The sequence below is a fragment of the Heptranchias perlo genome, chromosome 1 (assembly GCF_035084215.1).
Source record: "Heptranchias perlo isolate sHepPer1 chromosome 1, sHepPer1.hap1, whole genome shotgun sequence".
Lineage (NCBI taxonomy): Eukaryota > Metazoa > Chordata > Chondrichthyes > Hexanchiformes > Hexanchidae > Heptranchias > Heptranchias perlo.
Window position 1 is genome coordinate 85,234,169 of NC_090325.1, and position 24,536 is coordinate 85,258,704.

The following is a 24,536-nucleotide window of genomic DNA, read 5'->3' on the forward strand; positions in this document are numbered from 1 at the left end:
ATACTAGATACCAGTTGTGCAGCAATCCCTGCTTATGGAGAGGAATCTTCTAGCTTTATTGAGTTTCAAGCTACGTATCAATAAGAATGCCACATAATGTGCTATTCTACCAGTCAGATAACAAATTAAATCTCAGTTTGATTAGTAATGAAGAATTTTTTCTTAGTAATTTTTATTGGTGCAGTATAAGCTTGTGTGGAATCTAATTCATAGACATTCATTTATTATTCCTGATTAAGTTAGTAACTATAGAAAGGTCCTCTTGATGTGATCTGTGTTTGACCAGACTTGTGTTTATTTTCAGGATTCCCGTTAAATATTCTATGCCTGCTACCTCACTTAATTCAACATTTTGATAACCCTACCCAATTCTGCAAGGAGACTGCTGATAGAATAGCAAAGGTATATAAACAATTATGAACAAGTACACAGTATTGGAATGCTGAATATATACCATTTATTCTTAATAGGATGTGACAAGACTAATGTCGTTGTATGTGTGTGTGTATACAAATCTATACAGATATTGCAAGCTATTGTTAATTCGGTTACTTTTTGCTTGAAAAAATCAAATTACTCTTCAGTTCAAATTAAATAATTTTAATGGGATAGCATAGCAAAGCACTACAGGAACACTAAGAAGCACCACAAAACATCAAAACAAGTATTGAAATACAAATGGTCGAAACTTGAGCATTGTGCACACTATGTAACGCTGACTTTGATAACTCAAAGAATGTTGTCATCTATCCAAATTTTACCACCTCACTGGAGTTGCAGGACGGGGGATGTGCAAAATTGATGTTATGCTTAAAAAAACAAAACTGCACTACCTCAATGTCTCAGTTGCTAAGTTCCCTGAACTGTGTGGAATTATGGCCCAGTACAAATCAACACTATCAAGAGAAAAGGAGAAAAAACCCAGCAGACCGGATGTTTTGATCCTGAGGAGTGATCTTTATACCCAGCCACCCACATGGAAAGTTTGTTGAAGTATATTCTGCAATAAATGGGATGGCTGAAGATTAGCCAAAAGAAAGCAACAGCTCTATTGTGTGGAGATGAAACCTAAATCTTAATGAATATAATTTATTTTAATTTTATTTTCCTTCAAACTTTGATTGCCCATTCAAAATTCAAGTACCGCAACATTATAGCAGCAACGTTAAAAAGAAATATTTTTTCACTGTCATTGTTACTGCAAAAAACAAAGCTAAAATAGTGAACATTCTGTCATTGTATTCAGATTGCAAAGTTTCCAAGCAATAAACTACATTCGTGTCTGTACTTATAATGTTTCTTGTAGTTGAGTAATGTATTATTTTCTCCTTAGGTCTGTGCAGAAGAAAAGACTGCCACACTCTCCAACCTGGCTCACATGATGAGCCTTTATAGCACGCACAGTTATTCACGAGACAGTGCAAATTGGATTAATGTGGTTTGCAGATACCTCCATGATGCGTTCTCAGATATCACCTTTAACCTAGTCACTTACTTAGCTGAGGTAATTTTTCTTGTTTTTTTGTCTACTTATTTGATATGTTGGTTTGGAGATGAAGACCGGGGGAAGCATGAAAGATATACAAAGCTGTATTTTTTTTTTTAATTACTTGTTGGCTGGTGTTGGTCAAGAACTAGGACTTATTTACCCTATCTGTGCTGTCATTTCAGTTAATTGACAGGTTCTCAGAGCTCTGCCCTCTAATCCCAGTTTCTTCGTCTTATCAATTGCTTTCTCATTTTATCATCCAGCATTATCCCACCCTTTGCTGATGATTCCACCCTATATCTATGAACTTCCTTAAGATCTCACACTCTCGGTGTACACAGCCTCCACTGCAATGCCTGAATCACTACATTTATATCTCTTTAGTAGGGCAATGAAAATCTTGTTTCTTTCAATTCTATGCAATCTACCTTCCTTTCTACATACCCTATGTGGTGTCCCACAGAATTGGACTTCTAAAATAATGGATATCTATATCATATTAAATTTGCCATGCATGTCCTGCACTCCTTATTTGGGCATCATCATTCTGTGACATACTGTTATGCCTACAGCAACACAACTCCACCACTGGATGGAGCTTCATAAACTCCAGAATTTGCAGATCCCTATACCTATAAAGCATTCTGAGGGAAATTTGCTTTGTTTAAACTTTCTGTGAGCAAAGCTATAGACGATCCAATAGTTTTACTTAAAATTTAAGAAGCAAAATGCATGTCGGCAGAACTTACCAAGCCACATCTTACTATGTAGAACAGATGTTTATGACAACAAATCTGCTCATGTTTAGTGTTGATAACAATTAATTAAAATAGATTTTAAAAAATGCTATTATGATTATTTTTAGTGCATAAATGTCCACAGAAATGGGTACAACGTTATTACCTCTCTATATACAATTTCTCTCCACAGCTATTGGAAAAGGGCCTAACTAGTATGCAGCAGTCATTGCTACAAATTATCTATAGCCTTCTGAGTCATATTGACCTGTCTGGAGCTCCAGTAAAACAATTCAATTTGGAGATCATGAAGATCATTGGAAAATATGTGCAGGTGAGTCATAATTAAATAATCTTCTGCTGAAGGTTATTTCTTTTGTTGGACGTGGTACAACTATCTGGAGCAAATTATAATTGTTGAAGTTCTTGGTGTACAATCTATTAAAATAAGATGGGAGCATAAGAGTGCGTAACTCCTGAAATATATGAAAAATTAATAATTTGATTTATTTACACATACCATTTTACCAATAAAATATTTCTGCAATATCCTACTGTAGCTTTGTCACACAAATTCATGGTTTCAACCAGAATGATAAAAGCTTTCAATTTGTAACATGAGATTCAGTCACTCAAATCACCTACTACTTTGTAAGTATTATGCGTGGGCTGGGGGAAACACCTTGCAACAATACAGCGTTTCACCATGTGGGATAGAAACCAAACCCCACAATCTATCCACTTCTCAATTTCTCAGAATGGGTTTGTTACCATTGTAGAGAAATTGCATAAAGTTGAACGTCACATTGAGAGTGTTTAAATTATAGCTTTAAACTACATATTTGCTTCATTTATATTTTATGATTATATTCAGGGAAAAAATGGTTTGCGAAAATGGACACATTTAGCACCATTTTCAGGCCTTGTTCCCTATGAAACTATTTGGAAAGCAATTCAAAGCAATGTGTACTTTATCACATTATAACTTTATGTGGGATTTTTAGTTGATGGAAGTTTATACATGGGATCATTTGGCCTTTTGTGCCACCTTCTAGTTTAAAGAAATCTCAAAAATTGAGATACAAGGTCTGGCATTTCAAATAAACCTATGCCATGTCATAAAATATTTCCATCAGAACACGCCATTTTGTGAGCGCCTAAATCACAGAGGATTAAAATATCTGAAAAATGAATCAAGACAACTGCTTTTTATGTATAATGCTTTTTCACAATGTACATTTGTTGCCTCAGGATAACTTCAATTCAACATTTATGGCAGTGGGGAAAAAGTGTAAAACAACACAAATTTCCACTTCAAAATGTATCCCTTAAAGGGGATTTTGCTTTTTGTTTTGATTTGCTTTTAAAGAATCACCCATCGGAATGCAATGAGCTCCAGGCTGGCAAGAGAAGAAATGAAAGCATTCTGGCTTTTTATAAAGCGTGTTGCTTTGTTCCACTATATTTCTTTTCACCTTGTACATTTTCATCTTGTCACTGGAATATATCCTTAGTTAAAAATATATAGCAGGTATAAAATGCTATTCAAAGAGCCAGTAAATAATTGGATGAGAAGCCGGATGTTTGAGACAGTGATCTTAATAGATCACTTGAGTTATTATGCTGTTATCAGGAGAAGCTTGTCAATGTACTGACTGTTTCAGTGATTGCATTAATTTTTATGCTCACTACATTTGGACTTGCTGTTGTCCTTCATGGTCATTTAACCTTGGAAGGATTTGATGGTGTTTCAGCTGTCAGTTGAGTGTGTGCAGTTGCCAAAGGGAATAATAAATTGGATAGGGTCATAGCAGTGGACAGAGTATGGAGGGAAGAAAATCTGATTTGTTAGGTTACAGGATGTCCAACAAACGTTGATGAAGGAAACATTTCACATTTTGAAGAATATTTTGTGCAAATGATGGAAAAACACTCGCAGAAAACAAACTGCTGTTGCTAGAGCTATTAATCAGATCAGGCTTGGGGCACAAGAGGAGGAAATTTACATTATACAACATTTATGCTAGTTAAAGAAATAGAACCATCCACATAGTATTTATCCTGGTCTGATCTTATTCAGAGTAATTTCACCAGTTGATTCACATTGTGTGTGTGGTTTGTTTGGGTATTAGTTATTCAGCAAAATAATATATAAAATCATTAAATTAGAAAAGTATTCCATTTTAAAAAAGAGAATAGGAAAGACAAGCTAATTTTAACTTTTTATCGCACGGTAGAGACGTTCAGTTTTGCTCATTGTTGCTGTAGCATGAACTTAATAAAAATCTGCACATAGCTTTGTGGGAGTATTTGATTTTAAAATCTGTGGGGTGGGGGGATGGCTTATCATTTTGGAACATGGGACATGGTTCATGGAATGGTGAGAACAGCTTCATACCCACGATTCCCTAAAAGCTGATTTTTCTTTGGAAGTCATGCTGGATGACGAGAAACAATGTTGTTTCTCGCAGGAAGGGGGAGAGAATCAGAGGGCAAATTACTCCCAGATAATCCTCAGTACCTCCTGTCAGCTGGTTTCAGAGTGGTGGTGTCCGAAGTATGGGAACAAGATCACAGATAATGTATGGCACAGGGAGACCAAGAAAGCAGAGGGAAAGGAAGGGGGAAAATGCTTTTTTTAAAAGAAAAAGTGGAAGTGTCACCCTCCAAAAAAAGCAGCAGGTAAACTCTTTTGCAGTCTGATTATTTAACAGTCTCTTTATATTTTGATTTTAATAATGATGCTTCATTTTTGGATATGATAGCCTTGATAAAGGAGTTCTATTGTCTCATTTGCTTAATTGAGTGTTCCCATGTATTGTATAAAACCAGATTCCATTTTAACTAGATTATCCCCACCAAAGAGTCAGTCTTAACTTAACTTCTGTAAAAATCAATGCAAGGACATAACTTCAGCCTGCTGCTATTGCCACCTCAGTTAAGTAACTGTAAGAAGCTAAGGTTCTCTGATAAACCAACTTCTGAACATTGTGTGAAGTACAGCCTAAATCTGGTCAGTCAGTCACCAATGTAAATCTGTTCTCTTAACCCCACTGGTGCCATGAAGTCTAAAACTAACTAGGTCACACATTCTTTTAAATTACAGTTTTGTCACATTGCTATCGTATGCTGTAATCAGGTTTCAGCCTATTTTGCAATTGTCTATTGGCAACTTATGCAGGATAAATAAATAAGCTTTCTAAGTGTCTGTACAATCATTATTTTACTTAGAGCCCATATTGGAAGGAAGCACTTAACATTCTGAAATTGGTGGTGTCTCGTTCAGCCAGTCTTGTAGTGCCAGATGAGGTACATAGATCAAATTACGGAGGGGATTCCTCTACATCTCCTGAAATTTCCTTCACAAAAATCTGGAACAATGCTTCAAAAGAACTGCCTGGAAAGACTCTAGATTTCCATTTTGACATCTCTGAGGTATGTAACTGCCATTCATGAGGCTTAAAATAATTACACTTATTGCTGATAAATTCATCAACAGTGATCCCTCTAGCCAGTGTTTGTCAGTGTCCTACCAAAGACCAGTGAAATCATTTTCTTTTTTGCAATTTTTTGTTTTGTATAGTACAATATTATATTTATGGTACACATCTGTGTTAGTACTGAAAAATCTGGATCAAGCCTTTGCCGTTGTGTTTCACTGGAGATCTACAGTTGCAGTGCTTACCTTGGGCACGTGAATGTTTGTCATTGTGTGGACAGCAGAGAAAGTTCACCAAAACCATTTCTGTAAGGGTACTGTGCTGATTTTACATTTTGATTTTAACAGACGCCAATTATAGGGCAGAAGTATGGTGATCAACACAGCGCTGCAGGCAGAAACGGAAAACCAAAAGTCATTGCCGTCACTCGAAGTACTTCTTCTACATCATCAGGGTCCAACTCAAATGCCTTAGTGCCCATCAGCTGGAAAAGGCCACAGCTATCCCAGGTACAGTGGACCGCACTCAAAGCAAACTCAGTTGGTCTGGATAATTCATACCTTCCCAAACCCAATGCATTAAAAATATTGTTAGGTTTTCCGGATACGATTATTGGTTTATCTGAATATACTGAAGACTTAGGCTGCACAGTAAATCCTCCGAGCAGGTCCCCAGCCTGTTATCAAAGTCCCCTCTCTGCTCTCTCCAGACCTACACGATATAATGGATAACTTTTTAGAAAATGAAACTCGGCTGATGAGTCCATTATACACAGCTTACATTGTAACCCAATAAAAATATATACTTCAGATAGATTTATTTATATTAAAAAGCAACATTTTTGTTTTCATATTGACATCATGGAAAATAGTTGTAATTTTGCAATTCCAGCACTCTAACTTATATCGAGATACATCGAAACTACAGCACAGAAACAGGCCATTCAGCCCAACTGGTATATGCCGGCATTTATGCTCCACATGAGCTTCCTCCCTCCCTACTTCATCTAACTCGATCAGCTTACCCTTCTATTCCTTTCTCCCTCATGTGCTTATCTAGTTTCCCCTTAAATGCATCTATGCTATTTGCCTCAGCTACTCCTTGTGGTAGTACATTCCACATTCTTTCCACTCTTTGGGTAAAGAAATTTCTCCTGAATTCCCTATTGGATTTATTAGTGACTATGTTATATTTATGGCCTCCAGTTTTGGACTCCTCCACAAGTGGAAACATTTTCTCTACGTCTACCCTATCAAACCCTTTCATAATCTTAAAGACTTCTATCAGGTCACCCCTCTGCCTTCTCTTTTCTAGAGAGAAGAGCCCCAGCCTGTTCAGCCTTTCCCAATAAGTATATCCTGTCAGTTCTGGTGTCATCCTTGTGAATCTTTCTCACACCCTCTCCAATGCATCTATATCCTTTCTATAATATGGAGACCACACTGTGCACAATTCTCCAAGTGTGATATAACTGAGGTTCTATACAAGTTTAACATAACTTCTCTGCTTTTCAATTCTGTCCCTCTAAAAATGAACCCCAGTACTTGATTTGCCTTTTTTATGGCCTTATTAACCTGCATCGCCAGTTTTAGTGATTTGTGTACCGTACCCCTAGATTCCTTTGCTCCACTATTCCATTTAGACTCTTATTTTCCTAGCAGTATGTGGCCTTCTTATTTTTCCTACCAAAATGCACCACCTCACACTTATCTATATTGAAATTCATTTGTCAATTACACGCTCATTTTGCAAATTTACTAATGTCTTCTTGCATTTTGATGCATTCTTCCTTTGTATTAACTACACCCCCCAATTTGGTGTCGTCTGCAAATTTTGAAATTGTACTTCCGATTCCTGAATCCAGTCGTTAATGTAAATTGTGAACAACAGTGGTCCCAGCACCGATCCCTGTGGGACACCACTTCCCACCTTTTGCCAGTCTCAGTAGCTATCGTTAATCCTTACTCTCTGTTTTCTGTTTTGTAGCCAACTTGCTATCCATTCTGCTATCTGTCCCCTGATTCCACATGCTCTGACATTAGTCATGAGTCTACAATGTGGTAGCTTATCGAAGGTCTTTTGAAAATCCAAATATATTACATCCACTGCATTATCCTTGTCTACTCTTTCTGTTACTTCAAAGAATTTAATAAGGTTGGTTAAGTATGACTTTCCCTTCTGAAATCCATACTGACTATTCTTTATTATATTTTCTTTCTCCAGATGTTTTTCTGTTACATCTTTGAGTAAAGATTCCATTATCTCTCCTACCACAGATATTAGGCTAACTGGTCTATAGTTCCCTGGACTTGTACTATCTTCCTTTTTAAATATAGGAATCACATTAGCTGTCCACCAGTCTTCTGGCACTATTCTCTTTTCTAATGAATTTTTATGTTTATGTAATTGTGCCTCTGCTATATCCTCTCTATCTTTTTTAATCATGGATGCACTCCATCTGGACCAGGGGTTTTATCCTCTCTAAGTTTGATTAATTTATCAATTATCTCCCGCTTTGAATTAAATTTGCAATTAAAAGAAGTTTACTATAATTACAAATTAATTATGCCAATCATCCTTTGCTGAATAAAAAAATGAAATTGGCTTATACTGTACTCTTTATCTCTCTAGCAGATGTTTTAAATCACAACAATAATAGTTTTATAGTTTGAGTTTGCTCTAATGTAGCCTTAACCCAACTGATCCCACCTCTCTTCAGGTCAGCTGGAATGATGAACACAATTATACCTGTCACAGTTCCTGTGTCTTATCACATCTGTCAAAGGTCCAATGGAAGCATGTGAATTGGAGTCAGAAAGCAATTTAGAAATGCACAGTTACCTATATGTTAAAGTGTCCCTGAACAATTATTATCCATTACATTATATATTGCTGAAGAAATGCTCTCTTGAATGTAAGAAAATTATATGGCTAGGAATCCAACCCAGCCTCACGTGGTGAAAAGCCCCCTGTCCCACTGGCTATAGGGTACATGCATGAAATGAGTTTCGGGTGGTTTCGACAGAGTTCCCAGTAGGCATGTGTCCACAGCACAAAACTTCTAATTTATAATTCAGCACTGATTGGCAAACTTATTCAAAGGCGATCGGGAAAATGGTGCAAATGGGGTACTCTTCAGAGCTTGTGATGTAGATATTGGGGCAGAGGAGAGGGAATTTTACTCTGCAGTTAACCTCTAATATAAGTGACCTAGGAGTATTTTGATGCTGACACCGAGGGTCTGATTTTTACTCGGGTACCCCACGCGTCCGCAGATATTCGGGTGGGGAACCCGGAAGTGAATTGAGTGCAACGCAATCTGCGATCGAACTCAATTGAAGGTGAGTATTTGAGCGTCTTGAAGAGGTGACTAAAGTAGTGGACAGGGGAATATCAATGGATGTTATTTATATGGACTTCCAGAAGGCATTTGATAAGGTCCCACATAAGAGACTGTTAGCTAAGTTAGAAGCCCATGGATTCGAGGAAAAAGTACGAACTTGGTCAGGAAATTGGCTGAGCGAAAGGCGACAGAGAGTAGGGATAATGGGTAAGTATTCACATTGGCAGGATGTGACTAGTGGAGTCCCGCAGGGATCTGTCTTGGGGCCTCAATTATTCACAATACTTATTAACGACTTAGATGAAGGCATAGAAAGTCCCATATCTAAGTTTGCCGATGACACAAAGATTGGTGGCATTGTAAGCAATGTAGATAAAAACATAAAATTACAAAGGGATATTGATAGATTAGGTGAATGGGCAAAATTGTGACAGATGGAATTCAATGTAGACAAATGTGAGGTCATCCACTTTGGATCAAAAAAGGATAGAACAGGGTACTTTCTAAATGGTAAAAAGTTAAAAACAGTGGATGTCCAAAGGGACTTAGGGGTTCAGGTACATAGATCATTGAAGTGTCATGAACAGGTGCAGAAAATAATCAGTAAGGCTAATGGAATGCTGGCCTTTATATCTAGAGGACTGGAGTACAAGGGGGCAGAAGTTATGCTGCAGCTATACAAAACCCTGGTTAGACCGCACCTGGAGTACTGTGAGCAGTTCTGGGCACCGCACCTTCGGAAGGACATATTGGCCTTGGAGGGAGTGCAGCGTAGGTTTACTAGAATGATACCCGGACTTCAAGGGTTAAGTTACGAGGAGAGATTACACAAATTGGGGTTGTATTCTCTGGAGTTTCGAAGGTTAAGGGGTGATCTGATCGAAGTTTATAAGATATTAAGGGGAACGGATAGGGTGGATAGAGAGAAACTATTTCCGCTGGTTGGGGATTCTAGGAGTAGGGGGCAGAGTCTAAAAATTAGAGCCAGACCTTTCAGGAGTGAGATTAGAAAACATTTCTACACACAAAGGGTTGTAGAAGTTTGGAACTCTCTTCCGCAAACGGCAATTGATACTAGCTCAATTGCTAAATTTAAATGCGAGATTGGTAGCTTTTTGGCAACCAAAGGTATTAAGGGATATGGGCCAAAGGTAGGTATATGGAGTTAGATCACAGATCAGCCATGATCTTATCAAATGGTGGAGCAGGCACGAGGGGCTGAATGGCCTACTCTTGTTCCTATGTTCCTATGTCTGGGTTTCCCACGTGCCAGGCAGCCAGCTTGACAAGCTGGCTGCCTGTTGGCAGTGAATAGAGCTGCACCAGAGAGGGGGGTGGGAGGGAGAAAGAGGGAGATCATGGGCAATGCAAAAAATCGGAGATGGGGGCACGTGGACGACATCGGGGGGTGGGTCAGCCAGTGATGACATTGGTGGGTCAGCCAGCACCAACATCTGGGGGGTCCAGCCAGCCACGGAGATAGGGGAGGGGATGAGGGGGTTCCAGCATCGGTGGGGGGTGGGGGGGAGGCTTGGCCGATCGATCGATCGTGGGGGTCCTGTTGGCCAGTTGAGCTTGTTGGATGAAGCACTCCTGCTCCTCCAGGCCCTCAAGCAGTACAATAAAGGCACTCAACTCATGGATCCGGCCCTTCCCGCCTGCTTTCACCTGACGTGAATTGGAAGCAATGGGAAACCCGAACAGGTACAGTTAAATTCATTTAAGTTTTCCAATATACAAAATATTAAGTACCTCAAGTAATTCAGTGAGGTACATTGCGCCTTTAAGTATCAACCCGCCTACTTTAAGTGGGGGCAGGATTTCCTGGCATCTGCTGTGCACACGCACACAAACCTGTTCGGGTTAAACCCAGAAGTGGGCGCATTGGAGCCGAAATGTGGTCCTGTTCCAAATGTCTACTATTTCGACTGCCCATCCCACCAATTTTAACCCCCAACCCACCCATTCTTGGGGGTTAAAATTACTCCCTGGGTGTCTGAACTGGATAAAATTACATTTCCTAGGACTCGCATTCCTTGATGAACACGAAAATGAATAAAAATTAGTCAGAGCTAAAGTACAGATTTATATGATTTCCCAAATATTGGTTGGACCATTCGTACAAATACTACAATGATAACAACATAATAACTATGTAGCACCTTTAATATAGAAAATTGTCCCAAGATGCTTCACAGAGGATCTGCTGTTCACACCTGACAATCCATTATTTTACATGATATATTCAACATTTTTCTTCCTTCTGTCCCCACATGTTTCCATTCATGTAACCAACAGTTATTCTATCACTGTAGAGTGAGGGGGACTCGGCGGTACAAGAGAACCATGACAGTCTGACAACAGATCTAAAGTTATTTTTAAAAAAGGTCATATTCTGACCCAGGTTATGCTATCATTGCAGAAATATACATTAAAAAGATGAAAGTACAGGCTGGTGAAGTAGTCCGATCATATTCAAAATACAATCTGATCATATTCAAAACTTGACGTACTTTAGTTTGATTTAGTAACAGTTTTTAAAAATGTTTTTGCATCTTTAACTTTCATATTCTTTTGAAACATTTGTGTGTTTTATTTTAGAGGAGGACAAGAGAGAAATTAATGAATGTACTCTCACTTTGTGGCCAAGAAGTTGGTCTCCCAAAGAACCCATCAGTAAGTTAAAACTTTTTCATTTTGGCTAAAATATATTTCTTGTTCACAGTACATTATTTTTAAATAAAACCTTTTTGTTTGAATATAGCTTTACAATAACACTTTAAAGAGTTATATCTTCTTTCTTTGTTGGGAGCTGAATGACCATTTTATTCATACCAGGAAAAAGCAAGGACAAGAATAGACGCTGCCTATTGACTTTAATCCTCCAGTATTTTAACTTGCAGCCTAGCATTCAACTGCTGCTGTAATTTCAACACCAAGTTACACTTGATAACAAGATTGCACACTGTTAGGAGCTGGCAAAGATAGGGAAGATGTTGGGTGTTGAGGTGCAGAGCCTTAGGCAGTAACCGATCAAGGTAGCTTTGGTCTTGCCAATGTTCAGTTGAAATAATGTCTTGCATGTTCAGGACTTATTAGCTAAGCAGTCAGAAAACAGTGATGCACACAGTGTCAAGAGGGCTGGTAGAGATGTAAGGCTGGTTATCATTAGCATGCATGGGAAAGCTGACCTCCCTAATAATGTTGCCAAGGGGCAAGGACAAGAAGAGGGCCAAGTATAGAGCCTTGGAGCATACCCAATGTCTACATATCTGAGGAGGATGAAATACAGGAGGTGTATTGGCTGCATTGAGACAGGCAGGAGTGGAACCAAGCTTATGCAGTGCTATGGAGGTAAGCACAGAAGAGAGATGTCAGGGAAGCATGGAGTACTTGTATGTGTTGGACAATGCAGAGAGGTCAAAGGGGGATTGTGCACCTAATATCTGATTCCATTCCAAGCATTAATCATCCTTTGAAAAGATTTACTAGGATGCTACCGGGACTTGATGGTTTGACTTATAGGGAGAGGTTGGATAGACTGAGACTTTTTTCCCTGGAGAGTAGGAGGTTTAGGGTGATCTTATAGAAGTCTATAAAATAATGAGGGGCATAGATAAGGTAGATAGTCAAAATCTTTTCCCAAAGGTAGGGGAGTCTATAACGAGGGGGCATAGATTTAAGGTGAGAGGGGAGAGATACAAAAGGGTCCAGAGGGGCAATTTTTTCACTCAAAGGGTGGTGAGTGTCTGGAACGAGCTGCCAGAGGCATTAGTAGAGGCGGGTACAATTTTATCTTTTAAAAAGCATTTGGACAGTTACATGGGTAAGATGGGTATAGAGGGATATGGGCCAAGTGCAGGCAACTGGGACTAGCTTAGTGGTATAAACTGGGCGACATGGACATGTTGGGCCAAAGGGCCTGTTTCCATGTTGTAAACTTCTATGATTCTATGATTCTAAAGAATTTATTTTCTAAGATCTGCTTTAAATGTACTTTTTACTAACTTTATTTTACATCTTCTTATTCTACAGGACTGACTGACCTTAAAATAATAATCTAGATTCACCCTTATCTATGCCATTTAACTTTATGCCTCTGTGAAATTACCCCTGAATCTTCTCTCTAGTCTGTAGAGTTTAAGCTTCTCTAATCCTTCCTTATAGCTCTTTCTCCCTGTCATTTATCTAGGGTTATTCTGGTTGCTCTTCTATGCACCTTTTATAAAATGTATATGTCCCGTAGTGTGCTAAGCAGAATTACACATAGTATTCATGGGAGGTTTGACCAGTATATCGTAGAGCCTCACCATAACCTCTGTAGACTAATTCTCTATTGTTCTGGTTATGCATCCCAACACTGCTTTTTAAATTGCTTTTCATTGTTGTCTTGACATTGAAAGTGATGTGTCTATTCTCATTCCTAGATCTCTTTCAAAGTTTCCCTGTGCTAATTCTGTTCCCTTCATTGTATACCTTGCTGCTCATTCTTTCTTCCGGTATGCAATATTTTTTGTTTCAGTATTAAATTTCACTTGCCATTTATCTACTTAATTGCATAACCAATCTAAACACTGCAAAACTTCAACTGCATCCTCCATCCCTGCTGCACTCCCTATCTTAATGTCACCTACAAATTTAACAAACTTACAATTGGTTTCTTTATCCCAGGTCATGTATGTAGATAAAAATGCAACAGCACTGATCTCTATTACAATACACTATTCAGCACCTCCCGCAATCTGATGCCATGCATCTCAGTTACTTTCTTTCCTAGATTTTTTAATCCAAATTTATAATCCAGTCCCACATTTTCCCTTGGATTCTCATGGATATTCATTTAATTAGAAATGTTTAATGTGGGACTTTGTCGTAGGCCTTCTGGAAGTCTAAATAAACTACATGTTGTAGGGATTTCTGTTACCTCTCATTTTTGTAATGTCCACAAAAAAGTTGAGGTTTGTCAAACAGGACCTTTTTCTCCTAAATCATGCTGACTGTTTAATTATTAGACTACTACTGTACAGACATTCCTCCAACCTATTCCTTACCAGTGTTTAAATTATTTTACCCAGTATTGACATATGTCTTGTTAGTTACCTGGATCTGATTTGTTTCCCTTTTAAAATTTAGGAACTGTTCCAATGCTATAGAATCTCTCCAGTGCCCAGTGAATCTCATTACTGTAGCCAGTGCCACACAGATGTTCTCCTAGTTTCCATCGATACCCTATTGTTACAACGCGCCACCTTCCCCCTTCCATATAGTTAAAAAGCCTTAATTCCATCTATATTAGTGCATTTGTTCCTATCCTTTTTAGATGCTGTCTCTTTTTCACGTTGAACCAAAATTACCCCAGAAGTAATACCAGCTATTTATAAAGCAAAAGCCATTAGCTTGCTGCAACCAACCAGCCACTCATTCACCCCTATGATTCTACTTATGAATTCACGGCCCCTACCAAAGATTGACCGTGGCACTGAAAACTTAACTTTACAGTATTTATCCATCAACTTGAAACTCACTTGGGAATTTTGGACAGCTCCCTCCCTCTGTCATTTATTCTTGTGTGGACAACCATCACCACCAGCTTCTCTCCGGCCACCTCACTAATCCATCCACCCACTCTGTCTGCAACCTTGGCATGTGGAAAGCTACTCATTCCCCATTTGCTTTATCCCTGGCACAAAAGAAACTAGCTACATATCTAACAGTTTTACTGCTTACAGCTATAACCTCTCTTTTTCTCCCCACAACTTGACAACTGTTCAAATTCCTTTTCATTCCTCCTTCCTTTTTTGTGTGTATTCCTCTAGTGCTATTCAGTATCTGAGCCCAATTTTGTTCTCATTTCCCTTTTTATTAATGTAGTATATAAAGATAAATAAATCCTTTTTAGTTAAAATTAATCTATTCAGTCCCATTCCCTAGCCTATAAATCAAAATATCATTAAACCTTGAAGCACAATTTCGCCAGCCTCTGTAGTTCCCCAGGGGAAGTAAACTGGGGAAAGAAAGCAATCCAGGTTCCTGTTACACACTTCCTAGTACCCAGGTATAGGATATCTTTGGCATAGATTTAGGAGCTGGTGACATATCCAGCCTTAGACAATGAAGGGTGGCACAAGGAGGTCTAAAGATAGGAAAAAATATTTCATATAGAAATGTGTTTTTGCAAATGTATGTTACATGTGTGAATAATAGCAAAACACTTTTTTTAGGTTGTATTTTCATCCAGTGAAGACCTAGACATTGCAGAGCAACAGACAAGTTTAATCTCCACAACCGAAGATCCAATCAGAGAAGAGGAAGTACCAGTGGAGGACGCAAACAGTGAACAGCAGTTTGGAGTGTTAAAGGATTTTGATTTCCTAGATGTCGAACTAGAAGATGCGGAGGTAAGAAACTTCCACAGTGGTTTAAGATGGCAAAATCACACAATCTTTTATTGTATTGCACCCAGGACATGGTCATCAAGTTAAGTGTCACAAAAGGAAAATGACATTGCAGTATTGTAGCAGGGTTGCACTTTATTGGTCTTGAAGAAGTAAGTAGGTTTGAACAGATTCCATAAAACTTAAATTAATCTGGATGATAATTTTGGTCACCATTGAAAGTGATTCTTTTATTTTCCCTTTTGAGATTTAATATAACAAAGGCCTCAATATTAAATCCCCCTCCCCACAACAGGCAGGAGAGGGTCGTGGGGAGTTAAAAATGAAAAAACAGGGAACGTGCCCCCAACCCGCCGCATACGCGCCTGCCGCCATTTGCACGGCGGCGGATTTCGTGGCATGCGAATGTGTGCCTTAACGTGTTCCCTGGCCATTTTTGCTCTCCCCAACCCTCCCCTCCATAAATATCGGGGCCAAAATGTTGGTGACCTGAACTTCAAGTGTTTGTTTAAACTAAATAAATCAAAAATAGAATGAAAACCCACTGTACATTAACCCTGATATACATCATGTGTTTTAGCCAGCAGTACGACATTATAGACTTCTATATAGGTGAAAGTGACTTGAAGATGTCATAGGAAGAGGAATGGGGCATTCAGCCATTTGAACTTACTTCATCATTTTATCACCCATGGCAGTTCTTTTTAATCCCAATTCTCTATCCTTTCCCAATATCCCTTAAACCTTTTACAATGACAACTTGCATTTATATAGCGCCTTTAATATAGAAAAATGTCTCAAGGCACTTCACAGAGGCGTAATCAAAAAAGATGGATAGCGAGGCAAAGAAGGAGTCTGGAGGTGGCAATGGCATAAATAAGGATTTTAACAGCAGGTGGGCTAAGGTAGCGACGGAGGTGGATGCTGTTATGGAGGTAGAAATATTCGGTCTTTGTAATGGAGATGTTATGGGGTAGGAAGCTCAGTTTGGGGTCGAATAGGACCACCAAAATTGCGAATGGTATGGTTCAGCCTGAGGCAGTGGCCAGGGAGGAGGATGCAGTCGGTAGCAAGGGTATGAAGTTTGTGGTGGGGGCCAAAGACGATGGCTTTGGTCTTCCCAATGTTTATCTGGAGGAAATTGCAGCTCATCTCCCTTTTCAATACCCTAAATGATTCGACATCTATGGCCTTCTGGGGCAGAGCATCCTGCATTCTCAGAACCCTTTGCATGGAGAATTTTTTTCTGGATTCACTTTTAACTAACTTAGATTGAATTTTAAGATTATATCCCCTGTGTCAGCTTGGCTCAGTGGTATCCCTTCTGAGTCAAAAGGTAATGGGTTCAAGCCCCACTGCAGGACTTGAGCATATAACCTTGGCTGACACTTCAGTGCCATACAACGGGAGTGCTGCACTGTTGGAGGTGCCTTCTTTCTACAGAGATGTTAAACCGAGGCCCCAACTGCTTATTCAGGTGGCTGTAAAAGGTTCCATGGCTCTATTCCAAGAAGAATGGGGAAGTTCTCAACCTGCACTAGCAAAATAGATTAACTGGTCATTTAACTCACTGCTAATTATGAGATTTTATGCACATATTGGCTTTTGTATTTGCCTACATAATAACAGTGACTCCACTTCAGAAGTAATTCATTGGCTTTGAAACACTTTGGGATGTCCTGAGGACATAAAAGGTGTGACGTAAATGCAAGCTCTTTTTGTTCTGAGTACCTCTAGGAACATAGGTACAGCAGGAGGCCATTCAGCCCCTCGTGCCTGCTCTGCCATTTGATAAGATCATGGCTGATCTGTGATCTAACTCCACATACCTGCCTTTGGCCCATATCCCTTAATACCTTCGGTTGCCAAAAAGCTATCTATCTCAGATTTAAATTTAGCAATTGAGCTAGTATCAATTGCCGTTTGCGGAAGAGAGTTCCAAACTTCTACCACCCTTTGTGTGTAGAAATGTTTTCTAATCTCACTCCTGAAAGGTCTGGCTCTAATTTTTAGACTCTGCCCCCTACTCCTAGAATCCCCAACCAGCGGAAATAGTTTCTCTCTATCCACCCTATCAGTCCCCCTTAATATCTTATAAACTTCGATCAGATCACCCCTTAACCTTCTAAACTCTAGAGAATACAACCCCAATTTGTGTAATCTCTCCTCTTAACTTAACCCTTGATCCGGGTATCATTCTAGTAAACCAACGCTGCACTCCCTCCAAGGCCAATATGTCCTTCCGAAGGTGCGGTGCCCAGGACTGCTCACAGTACTCCAGATGCGATCTAACTAGGGTTTTGTATAGCTGCAGCATAACTTCTGCCCCCTTGTACTCCAGTCCTCTAGATATAAAGGCCAGCATTCCATTAGCCTTCTTGATTATTTTCTGCACCTGTTCATGACGCTTCAATGATCTATGTACCTGAACCCCTAAGTCCCTTTGGACATCCACAGTTTTTAACTTTTTACCATTTAGAAAGTACCCTGTTCTATCCTTTTTTGATCCAAAGTGGATGACCTCACATTTGTCTACATTGAATTCCATTTGCCACAGTTTTGCCCATTCACCTAATCTATCAATATCGCTTTGTAATTTTATGTTTTCATCTATACTGCTTACAAGGCCACCAATCTTTGTGTCATCGGCAAACTTAGATATGAGACTTGCTATGCCTTCATCTAAGTCGTTAATAGAGGGAAGGGGGATTCCTCAACCTGTCAATTCATTTCTTTGATTTAAACACTTGAATCAGATCACTCCTTAACTCCTGGAGAATGTCACTGATGATTTTGAGATACACTCGATGTCAGAATTTATCTACAGTGTATTTTCTCACATTTCACTTTTTAACTAAAAAGGCTTCCATGGCACATTGTTTTGGTATACATGGGGGCTGTGCCAGAGAATGGCCGTGGCTCCCATGTGTTCCCAATCTCACCTGGGCCTTCTATTGTAAGGCAAGCTGAGACAAGCTGATTTCCCCAGAGAGAAAGGGAAAGTCAAGGAATTAACAACAGGTAACAGGCTTCTCCTAATGACTTTGGTTCAGGATTAGGAACATGTCAGCTACCTGCCTTCCTTAGATGGAGCTCTAAAAGAATAGGGAGAAAAATAACTTGAAAACTGGAAGAAGGGAATATTAAAAAGTGATTTGATCTCATTTAGTTTCTTAGTTAACTAATTGCTTTGTGATTAATAAAGCTAGGGATACGGTATATTCATTTAAACTAATGCTTTCAACGTTATGGGCCTTTAAAATATAGTAAGCTATTTATTGTTTCAAAAAGTCAAAAACTATTATATATTTATCCTTTAATACTTGTTCAGAATAACAATTTTGCACCTGCCTTCTTACCATTTACTTAGCCTCAATTTAAAGGCCATGTTTTATATTATAGTGTTGCAAAATTCCTTCCTGCAAACAAGCGTTTGTGAAAGCAATAAATAAAAGTGAACTTGTAAATATTTGTTGTGTTGACACTACCACCCATTCTCAGGGCATGGAAATTCACAAAATTTTCCTTCAGAGTATAAAAATTAATTTGTTATATCTTAGCGGGCTTGTGGTGCAATAGGTTCACAACACAATCAATTGTTTTTAAACGACAGACCGCTAGTCAAAGGAGTAAGTGTCTAACTTGAAATTTGACATTTAACTTTATAGCTCCACATATGCAAAAAAGGGAGGGTGATGTTATGTTGTTCATCTGTGCTTAAAAACTCATCACCAGATTCTAATCATATTCCTAAGCATTCTCTCTGAATGCTGAACTGTTTTATATCAGTTTAGGAACCAAGTACAGCCTAAGTAACTGACTCATGTTTGGATACTCACCAAATATGACAGGTGATATTCTTTGGGATCATCAAGGGAAAAAAAAGCTTTTTGAAAACAACTTGAACACTCAGTTATTACTTAAATTTTAAAAATATATAAATGTGTTCATGGAAAAAAAAATATATTGTTGCACCAGATAAGGTTGCTTTGGTATTCAATTTGCTGGAAACAGTGCGCTTTGTGCCTCTTGCATGTATTAAGTACTGACTTATGATCTGTGTCAAATAAAAACTATTAAATTCAAACTACTAGATAGATAGTCTGTAAATATATATGTTATATTACTGTTGTTTATGTACTTGTTAAACATGCTTGATAGTCAAAAAAATTCAAGCAAGTTTATAAATGTATGCTTAATTTTTTTTTAAACTATTATTTTGGGAATTTTCTATATGTAATTATTGGTTTAACTCCCCAAGTATGACAGTAAATATTACTTTCCTCTATAAAAATGGACACCTTGGGCAGAAAAGCGAGGGAGGGATGCTTAAAAGACAAAAATATTCCAACCAAAATTGTTTTATAATTAACCTGGTCCTGACCTCCGGAGGGCAGATGAAAACTGCCATGTCTTCCAAAAACAAATTAGCTCAACAGTGTGGCAAGAGCAGCCTGTCAGATTTGAAATCTGAATAGTTCTACTGGCATAAATATTAGCAGTAGTTAGATAATGTAGGTAAGATTTTTATCCGGTGTAATCTTGACATCTATTCAGTGGTATGTAAAAGTACCCTTTAATTAGACTCGCAACATCTAATGGGTAGAAAATCAGTACAGCACAACTTCATTTTTGTTATGCAGTTGCTTACTGGTAACTTGAAAAAATGCTAAGCCACCACAAGATGATGCCTTTAAATAATATATGCAACTTATGAAGAACTGTGAAAAAGATGAGCTACACATCCAGCGTGTGTTTTATTACCTGAAGTGTCGCACTCTCATTAAACTGCCTGTTAAGTTCAATGTAATTAATGTTTGTTGAGATTAAGGTGTATTCCTGTTTCTTACATCGTGCCAAATATTTCTCTTTTCTTACTTTTTAATGCTGGTCATCTCTTTTCCTCATTGCTAACCAGGAGCTGCAGGTAAGTTGCAGCCTGGTGCAGTGTTTTGTTGAGTTATTGTCTCGTGTGTGATAAATGTTGAATGTTCATGGTATAGTGTTACTGTGTAGGGCATTAATGTCCTGTTTAAATTTGTGTGCAAATTTTGGCCGTTCTGGGACAAGCCTATATATAAATGTAGAAAACAAAATTAACAAACAATACATTGATGTAAAGTACCAGCTAACTTAGAACATTTTATGGACAATTTTTAATGTTAAACAGTATAAAATATGTTCAACTTTTGTGACTAGATTGTTATGTACTTACAGAAAGTACCTTTATAGATGATATCAAGCTATGTGTTAATTAATGTGGTTGACTGCATGTTAAGTGCATTGTTGCAAGTGAGTTGTTGCACACTGTATCACTTGTGGGTATTTCAGTAAATCACTAAGGATTTTCAGCTGTGTGTAATGGGAATAAGCTATTTTCGGCACAACACCTGTAATATACAAACCCGTAATGCTCTGGTAGCATTTAAGTAGATCCTGTGAAACACAGTTTTAAGAAAAATCCTGTTGTTAAGAAATAATAAATTAGCAATAAAACTGTTGCAGGGTGAAAGCATGGACAACTTTAACTGGGGTGTGCGGAGGCGTTCATTGGACAGCATTGAGAAGGGAGATACCCCATCACTCCAGGAGTTCCAATATTCAGGAAGCACACCCAGCTTAAACTTGACCAATCAGGAGGACACTGACGAGTCATCTGAGGAGGAGGTACTGACCGCTAGTCAGATATTAACCCGGTCACAGATAGTAAGTCATTGTCTTTCTCTTGTGTTACACTGTCGTCTTTTATATACATTTTTGTTTGACACTTTCTGCTAATAAATACATTGACTGAACTTTAGGAGGATGTGAATTTCCAAGATTTTTGTCAATTCAATTCCTTTTTTGATATTTTTCCAAAATATTTGTTATTTTAACAAAATCTGGCTGCTCATGGATCATATCTAGTATTGTAAGTTACTTTAAAATACTCTTTTTCAGAAGAAAATCTATTTTCTTAATGTATATTTAAAAAAATCAGTAATTAGGATTGGGGAAAGGAAATTCATGATACAAGTTACACATTTTAAATTGTGTTTAGAAAATGTTGTTAAATAATACATACAGGAGTGTGTATATGACTAAATCCCATACTACTTTATTATTTATGTTTATAAGTTTCCTTTTTTTATGGTTTAGTTCTTTATTAGTTGTATCCCGCTTAAAAAAAAGGGGGCACTTTTGTTTGTTTTTTGTATGATGACACTGGGGCAACCTTTGCTTCTTTGATAATGTGTGCAGAAACCATGATGATCTTGATGGATTGAAAGGAAATGGTTAACAAAGTAATAAGCAAAATATTGCTAATGCTGGAAATCCAAAACATTGTTAACAGAAATGTCTTTTCCATTGATACGGAAAAATCAAGTTTCCAGGAAAATGATAGAGTAATTTGCATTCTCTAGTAGGATATTTCAAAACAATCATCGTACTAAAACTAACCCATTTTGTTGACCCTTTCATCCCAGTTCATTTCTTAGAATATAGTTTCAGCAATCCAAACTGCTGCTTACAAAGCCTGTTGGACCATATGACAGTTTTTCACTGTGTTTAATTTGTTTGTCTTTATACAAGCTTAATTAACATTGTCATAAAAGAACCTGTGATGTTCAGAATCACTTGCACAGTTGCGGTCAGATCTGGATTGCTGATCAAGCTAGGAGGTAGTATAGTTGCTTGAGCTGTAAGAGACTAACTACAACTAATACAAATGCTCATTCTATGCAAATTGCTGTGGTTAATATATTTTGCTCACTGGGGCTTTGCTGATGGTTCTGGACAGGGACATATGTACTTGAATTCTCCTTTAACTAGCAAAGTTTTAAAATTTTCTAAACACTGTTTCTGTACGATAACATTATTATTGATGTAGTGTAACGGTATAGATCATTATTACCTAGTACTGGGAAACCTAGCATTAAATTTGGTCAGCTATATATTTGACCTAAAATTGCAAGATTCTACACTTGGCACAGAATCCCGCTCGACTGGAGAATCTGGTACTCTGGTGCAAAAGTCAGCGCAACCGTTTTGCAGCGCTTCTGATTTGCTGAACATTGATGTTAAATGGATCTGCACTACTGTTGTGCACAATTCTGCACTACTGTTGTGCACAATTCTGCACTGAGAGCAATTTTGAGGCTTAGTTATCAAGAGAAAATAATGAACTATTGCTTGATCAAGAAGGCAGGCTGCTTTTCTCCCTGGTCTCTACTGATGATTACCTGAACCAGCTACTATAAGCTTTAGGAAACCAATGTATTTTTTGCATTTTTTCCTTTTTATTCTTTCCCCCTGTTTGGGTAGTGGGTTGGGTTCACTTGGCACGTTGTCCAAAAGGTTTAGATGAGATTGAGATCTCACTGGGAAGAGTGCAGCATCTCAACACACTAATGAGCTGGTCTTCCAGGTTGCCCCAGATTTATCTATTTATAAAAACTTCAGCAATTTGAGAAATTGTTTGTAGAGCTGTCAGATGTTATAACTTATTGAAGTTGTATTTTACCTCTGAGGAATTGCCAGTAAAAAGGGATCAGACAAGTCAAAGTGATTGTAGAACTCATGAAGAACTCTAGCAGGCTTGCTGCTGAAGGATTTATGCAATGCTGCCACTCACTGCTTTCATACAGTTTTCATTGGGATATTTAGGTATCCATTCAGGTGTTGCATATGGACAAAGTGAGAGTTCAACTCCAAAACCCATGGAACAAAGATTTGAGGTTTAAAGACTATTGAAACTCCTGGCATTTGTGTGTCCATGCATGAATGTGCAATTTTTGGACAGTGGGAACTGACTCTTTCCACGATTCTCTGACAGTTAACTATTTGAATGTTTAGTAACAGCCTAGATAATAAGCACCGGTATCATGTATTGTCCAAATATTTGGCATCAGATTTTGTTTCTGTTGCGCCATGCCATTTCATTTTTAGTATTTCAGATGGTAATTATAGATACCTTTTGTAATGAGTGAGTTATTTTTTTCCTTAGTGCAGTTAAGCTCTAGTAATAAGAACCAAATTCTTATGGCTTTATTCTCACTTGTAATTTCCTGTATGCTTCCCTTAGCTAAACAGTGATTCAGCAACAGATGATGCTGTACCAAACCATGTGGATTCCCTGCTGCAGTCAAGAGACACAGCAACCAGTGTGGTGTCTGAAGAAGCACCACTGCCCAGAGCTGAGACCCCAAATTTAGAGACAACTCTTCCAGATAGCGCTAACAACCAGCTGCCTGAGGTGGGAAGCAATGTGGGTAGAAATATGGGTTGGTGCATGGCTGATTTGGGAACTTTCTAATGCCATTTATTCCTAGTATATTTCTGCACTGAAAGTTGATTAGACATTGCAGATTCACAGAACCATATGAAGTTTCAATATTTTTAACCTGTGACAATATTTAGACAAAATGTGTGTGTCATAAAATCCCTAAAGGGCAGTCTTTAGACGCATGAATTGTTAGCACAGGTTAAAAAGTCCTTCTTTTGTATAATAGACTTGTACAGCATGTTTGCAGAGGTATAATTTAAAGAAGAAACCTGCATTCTTTCATAGTTAATCCTGTGGTTTTCAAGGTTAATGGTGATTTTTCTAAGCAACTAATTCCAAAAAATCTAATTATAGCTTGGCTATGTTAATCTTTTCTTGGCTTTGCATATTGCTCTTTGATTGGGGGTTGAGATTGTGGGTACTAGCCTCAGGCTTGCTGTGTTAGCATATCATCTGTGTCACCTGTCCTTAAAATGCCAGTGTAATGGCCAATGGAATAAGGCTGGTAAGTGTCACGCTTGGGGCTAAACCTGATTTGTAAGTATTTTAACCTTTTTATACTACAGTTAGAGTATAATATAAGTTTGATTATTTGTGTATAGCAGCTTTATTTTGCTTATTTTTGTTTGCTGTTATTTAAGCATTTGGGCATATAACTAAAACAATTGATCTTTTTTATGGGGGAGGGGAGGGTTCCTTATCAAAGTGAGAGGTGGCAATGCAGATAGTTAAACATTTTTGTGCCTATTGTCTGCATCAAACACTTACAAATCAAATAAAGCACAGGTGAGCTGCACAGTAAATCTCTTTTACTCTGCCCCAACAATGTTCCTTAAGCTAAACCTATGAAAGTGTCCCTGCCGCAC

The 24,536-nt window shown here is 38.2% G+C and overlaps 1 protein-coding gene across 19 annotated transcripts in view; it reads left to right on the forward strand.

Annotated features, from left to right (window-relative positions):
* Positions 1-24,536, forward strand: part of fryl (furry homolog, like) — a 450,071-nt gene that overhangs the window by 356,122 nt on the left and 69,413 nt on the right. For 10 of the 19 annotated variants that reach the window (XM_067987951.1, XM_067987806.1, XM_067987858.1 and 7 more), the window contains 9 exons: positions 305-402; positions 1,334-1,504; positions 2,420-2,560; positions 5,458-5,661; positions 6,014-6,175; positions 11,611-11,685; positions 15,231-15,407; positions 20,910-21,110; positions 23,470-23,652. In XM_067987951.1, the coding sequence (XP_067844052.1) occupies positions 305-402; positions 1,334-1,504; positions 2,420-2,560; positions 5,458-5,661; positions 6,014-6,175; positions 11,611-11,685; positions 15,231-15,407; positions 20,910-21,110; positions 23,470-23,652 (1,412 nt within the window). The remainder of the gene's footprint in view (positions 1-304; positions 403-1,333; positions 1,505-2,419; positions 2,561-5,457; positions 5,662-6,013; positions 6,176-11,610; positions 11,686-15,230; positions 15,408-20,909; positions 21,111-23,469; positions 23,653-24,536) is intronic. The other 9 variants (XM_067987841.1, XM_067987875.1, XM_067987850.1 and 6 more) reach the window with 3 other exon arrangements.